The sequence below is a fragment of the Phalacrocorax carbo genome, chromosome Z (assembly GCF_963921805.1).
Source record: "Phalacrocorax carbo chromosome Z, bPhaCar2.1, whole genome shotgun sequence".
NCBI lineage: Eukaryota > Metazoa > Chordata > Aves > Suliformes > Phalacrocoracidae > Phalacrocorax > Phalacrocorax carbo.
Genome location: NC_087548.1, coordinates 441601 through 454226, shown reverse-complemented (window position 1 = coordinate 454226; position 12626 = coordinate 441601). Strand labels below are relative to the sequence as shown.

Below are 12626 nucleotides of genomic sequence, written 5' to 3'. Positions count from 1 at the left end.
TGTGATTTGAATTTTATGTACTATAAAACCAAAGAAACCAATAGATGTTTTTCAGGCAGAAGAATTCAGTGATTTTTGACTGCTTAAGACACCCCAGTGGTGACATTAAAGTCAGTCTACTACCCAGAACTGGGAGACATTTTTGCTTAAATAATATAGACGAAAAAAAAGCACGTGGAACTGGAAAAAGTTTGTGCTTATTTGTTATAAATGTTTTTTTTTCTGTGCAATTAGCTATGCACCTTCAAATCAGTAAAGCTGGTGATAACAGGATTATTCATGATTTAATACTCATATATATATTTATGTATTTTCAGTCTTTACTATGTGAAATAAAAAGTATGATTCAATTCTCCCACTTATGAAAACTGGTGGAGCATCATATCAGTCTGCACAACTATACTGTTTTTTACATTTCAGCTGGAATGTCTGACTCTTTCATTGTTTTGTTTTTAAAAAGCAAAGCTCCATTCACCTCTGTAACATGAACTCCCTGGATTAAATTCCCCTCCTTGTTATAAATTCAGAGCAAGCCCCTGTTGATTTGTTTCAAATTTCCAGCATGGTAAGTGGATTACAATTTTGTTCTTTGAGTATAAACAGAAAAGAAAGTAAATCAAAACATTCCCTGCTCACAACAGGTAGTTGAGAAACTTTCTGGGCTGAAAGAAACATTACTTTGATAAGACCTGTGCCATAGCCTACATATCATATTTCCCTATCCAGCTGTCCAGAGTCCCATTAGTGCCTCTTACTATTATCAGTCTCCCTCTATAATTAGAACAGCTTATGGTTTATTTGGGCCTTTTTCAAAACCAGATTTCCTTCCCAGCCGTAGCTGTCATTCAGAAGTACATGAATAGTATCTTTCAAGTAATTTAAATTTTACATTATTTGGTGACAAACAGGAATAAAATGCATTCAAATCAGTAGAGCAGCTCTTTCTATTAAATGATAAACACTTTACTTACCCTGGGTGAGATGTTTTCTTTTGGCATCTGATTTTGCTCAGACAGGGCCCAAGTCCTTTTCCTCTCCCAATGACAGTCTTTATCTGCCTCGTCTGTATGACACAAACCAGCCTGCGTTTGCAAGCTTTCTGTCTCCTCAGGGATTTGTGTTGAAATGACACCTTCCTGAATGGGAAACAGAGCACTGGATTCCCTAACCTCTGCTCCAGTCACAAAAGACTGTCCTATATTACTTACATATCTGCAAAGCTCTTTAGGGTTTATCAACTTTAAAAGGTTTCTTCTTAGACTTTCTGTCAAGGTACAGACACCATGCCTTGCATTTTCCTCCGGCAAATTTCTTCCCCTCTCCTCTAGCAGCAATGAGCTTTCACCCAGCAAGTGAATATCCGTAATGTTTTCTGTCATTGTCTCTGAAGCCTGATTTGCCAAAGAAGCACCTATGCCACTAGTAGAGGAGTCCACCTTGGCACATACATTATCCTTGTTCTTTGATTTGTCAGTTGAGAAATCTGCAGCTGAGCAGCCACTTCCATTATTTTCTTCTTCAGTTCTGGGTTGGTCGTTTTCAACGTCTGCAGATGCAACAGGCACTTTACGCTTTTCTTTGTCTTTCAGACTGGTACTTTTATCTCGGTGGTGTCCAACAGTGAGAGTCATGTCTGCCTGCAACGTTGACTGGCTGTACATAGAGGGGTCTCTCCTTACATTTACTCCTTTGAATTTTGAGTGATGACCACAGAAGCCAATGGTGGCATCCATAGGCGTAGTGTTATCTGACACTTGGAACAGACAAGGCATTTCACTGAGGAAGTAAGCACACCCATCACAATCCTTACTCAGTTTTAAATCATCTTCATCATCACTTTCTAATAAAAACTGTAACTTCTTTTTCCAGATTTCATTCTCATGCGCTGTCAGCACATCTGAACATTCAAAACAGTCTAGGTCATCATAAGAAAAGTCACCACTTACACTTGGAATTTCCTCTGCATAAATCTCCAGAATAGTGGCAGAATTTTCAGAATTATCTTTTACAAAATAATTGTCATTTACTACAGGAGTATCTGCCTGCTCACTGGCCAGGGTATTCATGTTTAGATTGCTACTGAGCCCAGCCTTTTTACACACCTGGACATCTGCCAGAGACTGACCAGATACAGAGTCTTCCGTGTTAAGGCAACAGTTGTCTGTGTGGTAAGTGACTACATTTGAAGGGCAGGAATGCACCTGTCTGATGCAGCATTTCTCTGCTTTTCCAGCAGTGACACTGACTGTACTGTTAAAATTAATTAGGTCATCACCATTCTCTGAAAAATCCCTCAAGCAGAAAATATTTTCCTGGGTTTTAAATACACTTTTTACATCCGTGTTGTCTTCCATGTTAGGCAGGCATCTGTGGGATTTCTAGAATAGGGACAATACTTCCACTTTTCTGAGCTTCTCAAGCCATAAATCACTGATTTTTGAAGAGTTAGAATCTGGTGAAATTAACATGGGGTCACCCTCATAGGGGTAACTCTTGCATGCGCAAAATGTTTCTCGTTCTGCATATTTTACCCTGAAGTCTCTTCACACTGTCATTTAGGTCAACAACAAATTCTGGGGAAGTTTTGGTTTTTGTATGTGATTTCACTTCAACCAAAGTTGAACAGCAGGACATTCTAGCTGTCAAACCGTTTCCAGGTACTGTTCAACAAAGTGTAGATCTTGCTCTGTGCATCTGCAAAGAAAAGAGATCTGAAGTTTAAAATTACTTCTAAAATGGATATACATATTTTCTAAAAGGTGGTCAACTGACACGTAATTGTAAGCATTTTCAAAAAAGAGAAATCATTATTTTAAAATCAAGATCAAACATTAAAGCAGTAACTATAACCCAGCTATCCATGCAATGACACTTACTGGAAAGACACTGTAACTGTCTGGAGTGACCTGTGCTAGGAAAACAATTTTTAAGCATGCCTGCACATACACATAGCAGCACAAAATAGGCTTTAGCACATGTCATTTAGACATTTCTAAATGTAAATAGTAATCTGCAGGCAATGTAAATTTTCACATGTGCGTGATTTTTGCAGATACTGAGTACCTGCTGATTTTGGTAGTCACATTAGCACAACAGTAGTCTATTCCTTGAATTGGCATCATAGGGACATAAATTCCAAAAATTTGTTTGTAGAAGTACCTGGAACAATCAGTCTGGTTAGATTTTATATGGCTATTTCTGTTTAAAGCATTTCTATTGTATTTTGTCTTGATATTTGTAATTTCTGTGGTGAGAGAAAAATTAAATGAGGCTCGTTAGCTTCAATTTCCTGTTCGTATTGAGTCTTACTTTTGAACAGCTGTGCAGTAGCAAAATGGTGTGGCAATGCAAAATTTACATAAAACCAAAGCAAAATACACCAAAAGGCTTCCATTCGCTGAATTCAAAGACATATGGATTCATTTCTCTCTTCTTGTAAAAAAACCCTGTTTCCTAAGCATTCCCAAATCTTAGGATTTTAGATACTTGCGATGTTTTTGTATACTACTTGAGGCACTCTGAGTCATTCTTCACCACAGAGTACCCACACTAATCACAGCAGGACTCTTCCACAGTCCAGGGATCCACTCGTCAGGGAAAGTAGCGCAGCAGAGCTGAGCTTCAAGTAAGTTTGAACTCATGTAGGATGCCAGTCTAAAAGCTCTGAAAAATAGTGACCTATTTTTATTCACAGAACTGGCATGACATGAAGAACAGCAGGAAAAAATTTCTTGCCATCCTGCTCATCTGGTGAAGCCATTTAAAGACACCTCTAGTCATTCTCCTTTTCCTCCCTGTTGTTTCTCCCATTGTGACCTTTTTAGCTAATGTCCCTCTCCCGGCTGCAAGATGACCAGCCCCGGCACCCTAGCACAGCAACCTTTCCCAAGACCCTTTCAAGCACTTTATAGCGCTCCATCTGCTCTCTGCAGGGCCACAAGCAGAGCAGTCATTGGACCTGTCAACACCCAGCTTCATGTCACAGTCCACTGCAGACACTGATCAAAGTCAGTAAGAAAATATGTGGGAGCTAGATTAGAGCTGAATGGCTAAATAGCAAGGGCTTGCTTCGAATCTGCCCCTCATGGAAAGAGCATGAAGCAGATACGATAATTTTCACTTCATTTGGGCACACCCTGCCACAGACGCCTTTTCCAGTTACCTGGGAGGAAAAAAGCAGGAAGAGATACTAGAAGGGACAATCTTAGGTTGTGTGATAAACAGCTTGATTCCATGCACACAAAAGGGTGCAGAGGAACAACAGCTGACTTGGAACCAGACCAGCACCCTCTCCCAGCACACAACATAGGCGTGTGTCGTACACATGCATGTATGTGCCTTCTGAGTACACGTGCTCAGCCTCACTGGCTGGAGTCATGGGCATGGAGCTGCAGCAGCCTTGCCATGAGGCTGCTGGCTTTGGCACCTCCTAACAGGCAACCCAGGTCTGTGCAGAGCCTCTGGAGTGCATGAAGGGCTCAGAGAGAGGAGAAGAGAAGAGAGAGTTCAGGATTTGTGAGTGCAAGGAGGTAGTGAAAAGGCAGCAAAAAGGCAACGTATTTTGTCAATTTCGTCTTGGAGCAAATTGGCAAAGGTCCAGCATACAAGGAAGTGGAGGCCAAGAGGAAAGGATGGTCTGAAGAGCAAGCCTGCTGTGCCACGAAGGTATACTGTCAGCTCAGAGTTGTAGACGGGAAGTTGCCACAAGACACAAAAGATGACAAAACAGCTTTGAAGTAGGACAAGCCAGCCTGGTCACAGTGGCTTGGCTAGAGATGCTTTGCAGCAGGAAACTCACAGGGGGAAATGTGCACTGCTGTATACAGCGCTGCTGACATAGAGAAGGTTTCGGGTTATCCACACAGGAGGTGCAGGGCAGGAAGCTGGTGTGCAGCCTTCCTCAGACTCCACCTTTGAGCCTGAGAAGCAGCCTAGTTCAAAATCCCTCATAATGTGGGCTTCCCTGCTGCAGATGAAAAGAAGAGGATATTGAGAGGATATTAGTGCATACTGTAGTGGTTTTAAATAATCTGGACACCTGTCAATGGGCCCTGGGCCAATACTCTATACTTGCTTCATGCAGGCCTTTGAACTACAATCTAGACCATGTACCCAAAAAGAGCCTGGAGAAAAAAGGCATTGGAACCCATTATCTTCAGCCTTTCAGATCTCTGATCACATTTTGCTTTCCATTTCAATTCTAAAAAATATGAATATTTACGAGAAAAAAAAAAATCGAGCAGTAGAGATTAATCTTTTCCTCATCCATTTTATCACAGTGCCAGGGAACTACCCCCCAGCATTCACCCATCTCCTCTTAAATATGTATGTGCCTAATGTTCCCTGTTGCATTCTTTCAAATCTGCTTTCATCTTTGTTTTCACAAGACCAGATGCCTCTTCCCTCTTTTTTGGAGGGTATAAGTTATTTTAAAAGCATGGTAATTTTCCCAGCTGAAAAGAGCCTTGGGAACACTTTTTAATGCAGATTGACTCATGAATACTCCTTACTAAAGCAATTGTACTATATAGTTATGATTATCTTAGTTCAGCTGCATTTTGACATTGAGGGGAAAAGAGCTGTCAGGTTTCTCGATATGAAAATTAGATTAGATTGCTGGGCATTTTGTCAGATCCAACAATGGAAATTAAAGCAAAATAATGTTCCATGAGGAAAACTGCAATAAATGCTGTTTTTCCACCCAAGATAGAGACTTTTTTTTTTTTTAATTGGGGAGAAAATGTAAGATATTAGATGAAACCATAATTCCAAGTATTGAATTTAGATAGCAATTGGAAAGAGAACTTTTACCATAATGCCCTCTCAGCTCCTCAAGACATCTTGTGATAGAAGATGCATACCAAAATTCACTGAGGAAAGAAGAATGGGAGACCATGATAACTGACCACCAGCTATTGACTAGGAACCTGAAAATAAACTCAATTCCAAACAAACTGGGTTTTGAACATTTGGTAAAAAGACAACAAGAGAACATTTAAATGTATAAGGGTGTTCTGGCTGCTGGTCTCAAGGCTTGCTCTGGAAACCAGCAATGCTACTTGCTGAACTGGGTACTAGCTAGTGGCAGGAGGCCAGTGAAGCAAAGCCATGCAGGAGAACTTACCACCACCAAGTCTTAGCAGGTAATGGTAAGGAAGATGCCTATTTTGGTTATCTAATGATCTGCAAACCTGTTTTCCATCTCCTACTGATTAGAACAGTGGTGATTGTTGGGGAATTTTTATGGTACACCTTGAGGTGAGGTAAACACATGTTTGTGCTTAAATAAAACAGACAATATTTAATGAGCAATGTGTTGGGCAGAGCCCTACTGCCATAAGCAGTTCTACAAGGAGTCTGCAAAGATCGTCAGCAGCCCATTCCTTACACGCACTGGCACCAGCACCAGCACCAGCCCATGAGGGGTTGCGTGGGCATCTCTGCCCGGCTGTGGGTCCATCCCCCAACCCAGCTCTGCGCCCAAAGGTGCCCCCTGAGCGCTCACATTGCAGGATGGATACCAGACCACACTCTGGCTGTTTCTTATCACCAAGGGAAACTCCACTCCCTTACTGGGAATGGTTCGTCTCTGGCATCCCTGCTTCCAGCCAGCTTAACCCCTTCTGCAGTTGGGCTTTCTTGCCCTCCATGACAGACCGTTCCTCAGCCTCAGATTACCACTGCTGAGCAGCTACAGTTTGAATTTCCCCTTCACTATCCCTGGACGTGTTGGCTTCCCCTTTCACCCTCCTGTACCCATCTCTCAGGTCTGCCTCCGCTCCCACAAAGGGAACTGCACACGTACCACCGGGGTCTGATGTTGCCTAAACTTAATGCCCTGGGAACTAAGAACAAGGGAAAACAAAGCTGGCAGCAGCATGAAAACGGTAAACTGAGAACTGTGGTTGGGTATGATTTAGGAGAAATATAGAACTGATGAAAACCTGGAATGCTCAGATTAACAAGGCAGCAACAGGCAGTAAAGACATTTGTAGATACTTACCAAAATCCTTTTATGGCAAGAAATAAACAAACTGTTTGTGAAAAACAATCTGTTTCAAATAATATTATGCAAAAGAATGGCATCAAAATGGCTGCAACAACTACTCAACGTTTCTCTGAGGAAAATATATAATACAACAAATTCAAGAAAATTTTAAGAAAAAAAATGCTTTTTTATTTAAAATTTATGCTTTGTCATATTCCATACTGATTTTGAAAAACTTATTCATAGCAAAAAAGTTGGCTGAAATTCCAATTATAAATAAAAATTTTGATGGTTCAAACTTATTTTCATTCAAATGCCAAACATTTGCCATTTTTCCCAATTTGAAACATATTTTTTAAATAAAAGATGTTTAATATTTGATCATTTATTCCAGTTGTGACCAAAACATTTTTGAAAAATTACACTTTAACATGGAAGGAACAATGTTTAAATGAGTGTAATTTTAGTAATAGACATTTTGCAGGTGGTTTTGGACCCAAAGCTGCTTCTAATGATTTCAGAAGGAACTGTGGACTTAATCCTAATGTCAGCAGAAAAAAATTTAACTGACAGATTTGATTAAACTTAAAAAGTGGCCATTAATTTTCCTCTCTTGCATCACATTTTTTTCTACTTTATTTGATTATAACCAAAATGGAAATCTTCCTTTGTAAGCAATTTTACACTCACAGAATTTATTTCTACGGAAACCTAATGCATTTTACAAGTCCAGGATGGAACTTGTGTCTTTCTGTAGGGTTCATTTCTTCTAGATTCAGTGGAAAAAATTCCCTTTACTTCCTCGCTGAAGTTTTTTTCTCTTATTTGCTATCTATTCATCACGTAATCTCTGTTCTCTGTACAGTCCTGCTCAGCCCACACCCTTATTCAATAGGATTTATTCCCGTCTTTCATATGCACTTGCTCCTCCCCCTCTTTCACAGGGCCTTTCAGTCTATACCCATGTATTGTCTCTGTCCTTATCATTAAGGCAGCAGCTTTCCAGGTCCTGGACCATTCTGCGTATTCACATGCAGCCTGGCACAATGGGCACCTGATCTATGCCTAAACCTTTTATAGCACTGCAGGACAATTAATACATGTAAACATGTTTGACAACCAAAGCATTGTCTAGGCATGTTAAAAGCACCGCATCAGTGCATAAATACTCCTGTACAGCTGTAGGTGTTCTGCAAATGCCCCGCTTCACACCCACGTCAGCGCAAAGGAGTGGGAAAGAACCCGCATTAGCCCGCACACAGGGTTATCTTAGCTAAACACGCAAGAGGGAAGAAACTGATAATCCTCCTATGTTTCATATTAAGAAATATCCTTCCATTAACTAATATTTTGGTTTCTTTATACCAAGTTGACACTGGGTCTGGGATACTTGAAAACACAAGAAAAATTGATAGCTACATAAATAACGTTTGCTTGTAACAGCCTTAGATAACACAGACCCTGTCTTCAGTAACTCACCTGCCATTGTCCACTCTTGCAGGGCCACTCAAAGTCTGGCAGATCCCAAGGACTAACTGTCACTGAGCTTCTACGCTCAAACCCATAAACATGTACGTCCATCTGCAATGCAGATATTGTTTTTTTATAGTCCATTCCTATGAATAATATAAAATTTGTGGTTGAATCATTGAGTATTTCCTGCTGTTTTTTTCTACAAAAGGATTATAATCAATGGTCCACTCCCCATTAATTAAAAAACCTGAGGAGGTATTTCTGAAGGTTTTGTGCATCAGGTAAGAATATGAAAATCTCTGTTTTCGGTTTCCAGATACATAAAACTCTAAACCACCAGCCACGACAATAAAGAAAAAACCTTGAAAACATGAAAAATAAATGTCCTAAAATAGAAAGAAAAATAGGAAGAGGCTTATCTATTTGTATTTTTTTAAGCTACATGATTTTCAAGCCAAAGCTCATTATTTTCTTTAGCCCTGGTGTGGTTTTTGAACACTGCTTGACGAGAGATGAAGTGCTAGCTCTCTCAGACACACCAGTATTAGTCCAGCAATTCAACAGTTCAAGCACTGCAGTTCAGAGCAGAGTCATTCTGGGAGATCTTAGAGACTCCCTGTGCAGCTTTCGAAGGAGGACTTCTACACCGCTCCCCACAAATCTCTCATCGTCTTGAGGACACATAGTATTGACAAAAAACTGGTGAGTGTCACAATTTTCAGAAAAATTAATTTCATAGAGTGTCTGCTAAAATTTTATGAAATGAACTTGAATGCAAAATTAAGTAACATATGAACATTAAATAAAATCTCACAGGCAAGGTGATTTTAAATTGTATGTCATGAAAAAGTATTTAAGCTGTGCACAAAACTGTTGCAGAGTCCAACCTTAGCTCTGTAATATTTCAAATAAATTATTCTTTTATTATCAAAGAACATGTACTAATTAACAAAATTATGCATGTGAATGTCTCAATAATTTATCTCATATTACCTAGGAAGAAGCATTATTTAGATAATTATATTTATTTGGGTATAGTAAAGTGTTATTATATTAAATTCAGATAACTACATTTATAATTACATCAAATAAAAATTTATCATGGAATGTCCTGAGTTGGAAGGGACTCGCAAGGACCATCGAGCCCAGCTCCCGTCCCTGCACAGGACACCCCAAATTCACACCGTGTCTCTGAGGGCCGTGTCCAAGTGCTCCTCGAATATCACCAGGCTGGTGCCGTGATGCCTCCCTGGGGAGCCTGTGCCAGGGCCCCACCACCCTCGGGGGGAAGGACCTTTCCCTAATGCCCAGCCTCACCCTCCCCTGGCACATCTCCCTGCCGTTCCCTCGGGGCCTGGCGTTGGGCACCAGAGAGCAGAGACCAGCCCTGCCCCTCCTCCTGCCCTCGGGAGGGAGCTGCAGAGGCCATGAGGCTGCCCTCGGCCTCCTCTGCTCCAGCTGAACAAACCCAGGGACTCCAGCCGCTCCTCGTACGGTTTCACCTCTAAACCCTTCCCCAGCCCCGTGGCCTCCTCGGGACACTCTCCAGTACCTTTATACCCTCAATGTCCTGTGGGTGCCCAACGCTGCCCACAGCGCTCGGGGTGAGGCCGCCCCAGCACGGAGCAGAGCGGGACAATCCCCCCCTCGCCCGGCTGCGATGCAGGGCTCAATGTCCCCCAGGGCACGGTTGGCCCTCTTGGCTGCCAGGGCACGCCGGTGGCTTGGGTTCAACTTGCCTTTGAACAGAACCCCCAGGTCCCTCTGCAGAGCTGCTCCCCAGCCTCTCGTTCCCCAGGCTGCCTGTACAGCCAGGGCTGCCATGTCCCAGGGGCAAAACCCAGCACTTGGGAAATAGTGGGAAATAGTTATGAACTAGAAGCTGTTTCCATGGGCAGAGGGAACTTTTATATCAGGATCAGGCTCTTTACTGGGAAGTTCTTTATTTCTTTGTCATCGCTGATATTTGGTTTTGCCTGGCTGGCTTTGTTTGGTAGGAAAGAGAGAGCTGAATGTCATCACTGTGATAAGAAGACAGACCTACACTACTTTAAATGAGCTTGGAGAAAGACTTGAACATACCGAAAGCACAATCTTTCTCCTGCGTTCATATGTGTACATGAGGAGGATATGGATGCATGCATAACACAGTCTGCTCACCCACTCTTTTAACACTTCTCTATCAGACTGATCTTGTTTAGAAAGTCTCCAAATGCCAGCAGCTTCCTACTATCACCTCCACTCCATAGGCCAAACTTCGGGATCTGGGTTTGCCCTTTGTAAAAACAACTATTATCTCCTAGACTATCCTCCTAAATTTGGATATAACCATAGCTCCTTCTCCATTTGCCTAGGCATACTACATACATTTTCATACATCCCTTTTTAGAGGTGTTATATTGGCAGGTAGCTTAACCACAAAGAAAGCTGGTGGATATAATTAGACTTCAGTTAAGATAAACATGAAAAATCTCCAAACCAAAATGCCAATAACCAGAAAACCTTTTTTTAGGATGAGTGGAAATGGTCATATACTATGCAGATCCAATCAGAAAGTGAGCTGGTACGGACAGCAGGATGATATAAATATTATATTGATTATAGGCAGAGCAAGCAGCAAAAGCAGAACAGAAACAACCAGAAGGGCAGAAAGGAATCTCCACTAACCACATGATCTCACGGAAGCTCTAAAAGGAGCAGTATCTAAAAGGTGGGACTAGGCGGAACTTCCCATCACCTGGGTCTGTATCCATGCCCCTGCCTCACGCTGGCATCATGTTGGAATGAGTGCTGCATACACACTATTCTTCTCTTATACTGTATTTGGCACAGAAAACACAAGCACACGGGATATGACGGAGTCCTGCTGCAACCCGGCTAGGTCCTCGCTCTGCATGATCGAGTACTGAGGCAGTACTGAGGAACACAAAGGTGATTTAGTCAAGACATGAACAGGGAAGTTTGGGGTGAAGCGCTGGCCACAAGGCTTGCATATGTAATTATTGATTTCTATAATGCTCAGCCAAACAGGACTTTATATGCATTTCTGTCAACAAATACAACTGTACTGTTTAAGATTAGGCATGAAAAGCCACATACCACAGACAGAAAGTCATAGCCATTCCTTAGCATATATATATGAGAACTGAAAGAATAGCATTTACTGCAATAGCTTGCAGAGCAAATAACTTGACATAGCAAATGTACCTTAAAATGAAATATTACTGCTAACAAAGCTTGTGGTTTTATGACCCTGACTCTTGGGTTGCTTGCGTTTTTATGACTCTGACTCTTGGGCTGCAAAGATACAAAGACGTCATAGACCTAATCACTCAATCTTACAGATCCTTTCCAGAATGACCAACTATGGCACTGTATGTATAACACACATCCTGTCAGGCAGTTGTCAGTGACATCTTACTGTTGTAAGGCAGTTATGTTCCAAGGGTAATGCTAATTCCCTTTCCATTCTCCCTGGAAATACTTCTTAAAGATGTCTAAATTTCTTGCAGAAAGGTTGCATGTGGTTTGTAGAGCTGCAACGTTCCTCTAAGAAATCAATAGCTGTAATTCCATCCACTCCCCGTTCCCAGCCTGCCAACTGTTTTGCCTTTGGGAATACACACATTTTTTCAATTCCTCATACAGGGCATTTCTCAACTGAGATTTTTTTATTTTGCAGCAAATTCCAAAAGTTTAGTATTTTTCTACTTCCAAAACAAAATAAAACATAGACTTTTCCTGTTATGCAATAAGCTCAGACATTACACACCAATTTAGATTTCTTAAATGAAGTATCATATTCCCTTTTGGAAATACACACAATATATTTATATTTACAATCGGAAACGCACAACTTCTTGTTTCCCAGAAAGGTTGCCATGCATGTTTTGTCATATTCAAATGCTTATTTTCATGTTTTCTTTTTAAACTTTTCCTTTAACAGAAATCAAATCTTTCATTAAAAGCTTTTTTTAAAAAAGTTTCACCAACATTGGCATGTTTCTGTGAATCTTTTTTTTCCATGCATCCATCAGTACTGCTGGAATCAAATTCCACATGAAATTTCTGATCTGCTTTCCTCCACTGCTAATCTATAGAAGCTTCCCAAAGCGATTATGCTAAACAGCCATAAAAACATTTTCCAAAAGTGTGGTGATCATGC

General features: G+C 41.1%; 1 protein-coding gene across 1 annotated transcript in view; it reads right to left on the bottom strand.

The window, feature by feature from the left end:
* ALPK2 (alpha kinase 2) overlaps window positions 1-12626 on the bottom strand; it is a 61581-nt gene that overhangs the window by 45570 nt on the left and 3385 nt on the right. Inside the window, exon 2 of the mRNA XM_064438347.1 lies at window positions 972-2694. Within this exon, the coding sequence (XP_064294417.1) occupies window positions 972-2354 (1383 nt within the window). The 5' untranslated portion in view covers window positions 2355-2694. The remainder of the gene's footprint in view (window positions 1-971; window positions 2695-12626) is intronic.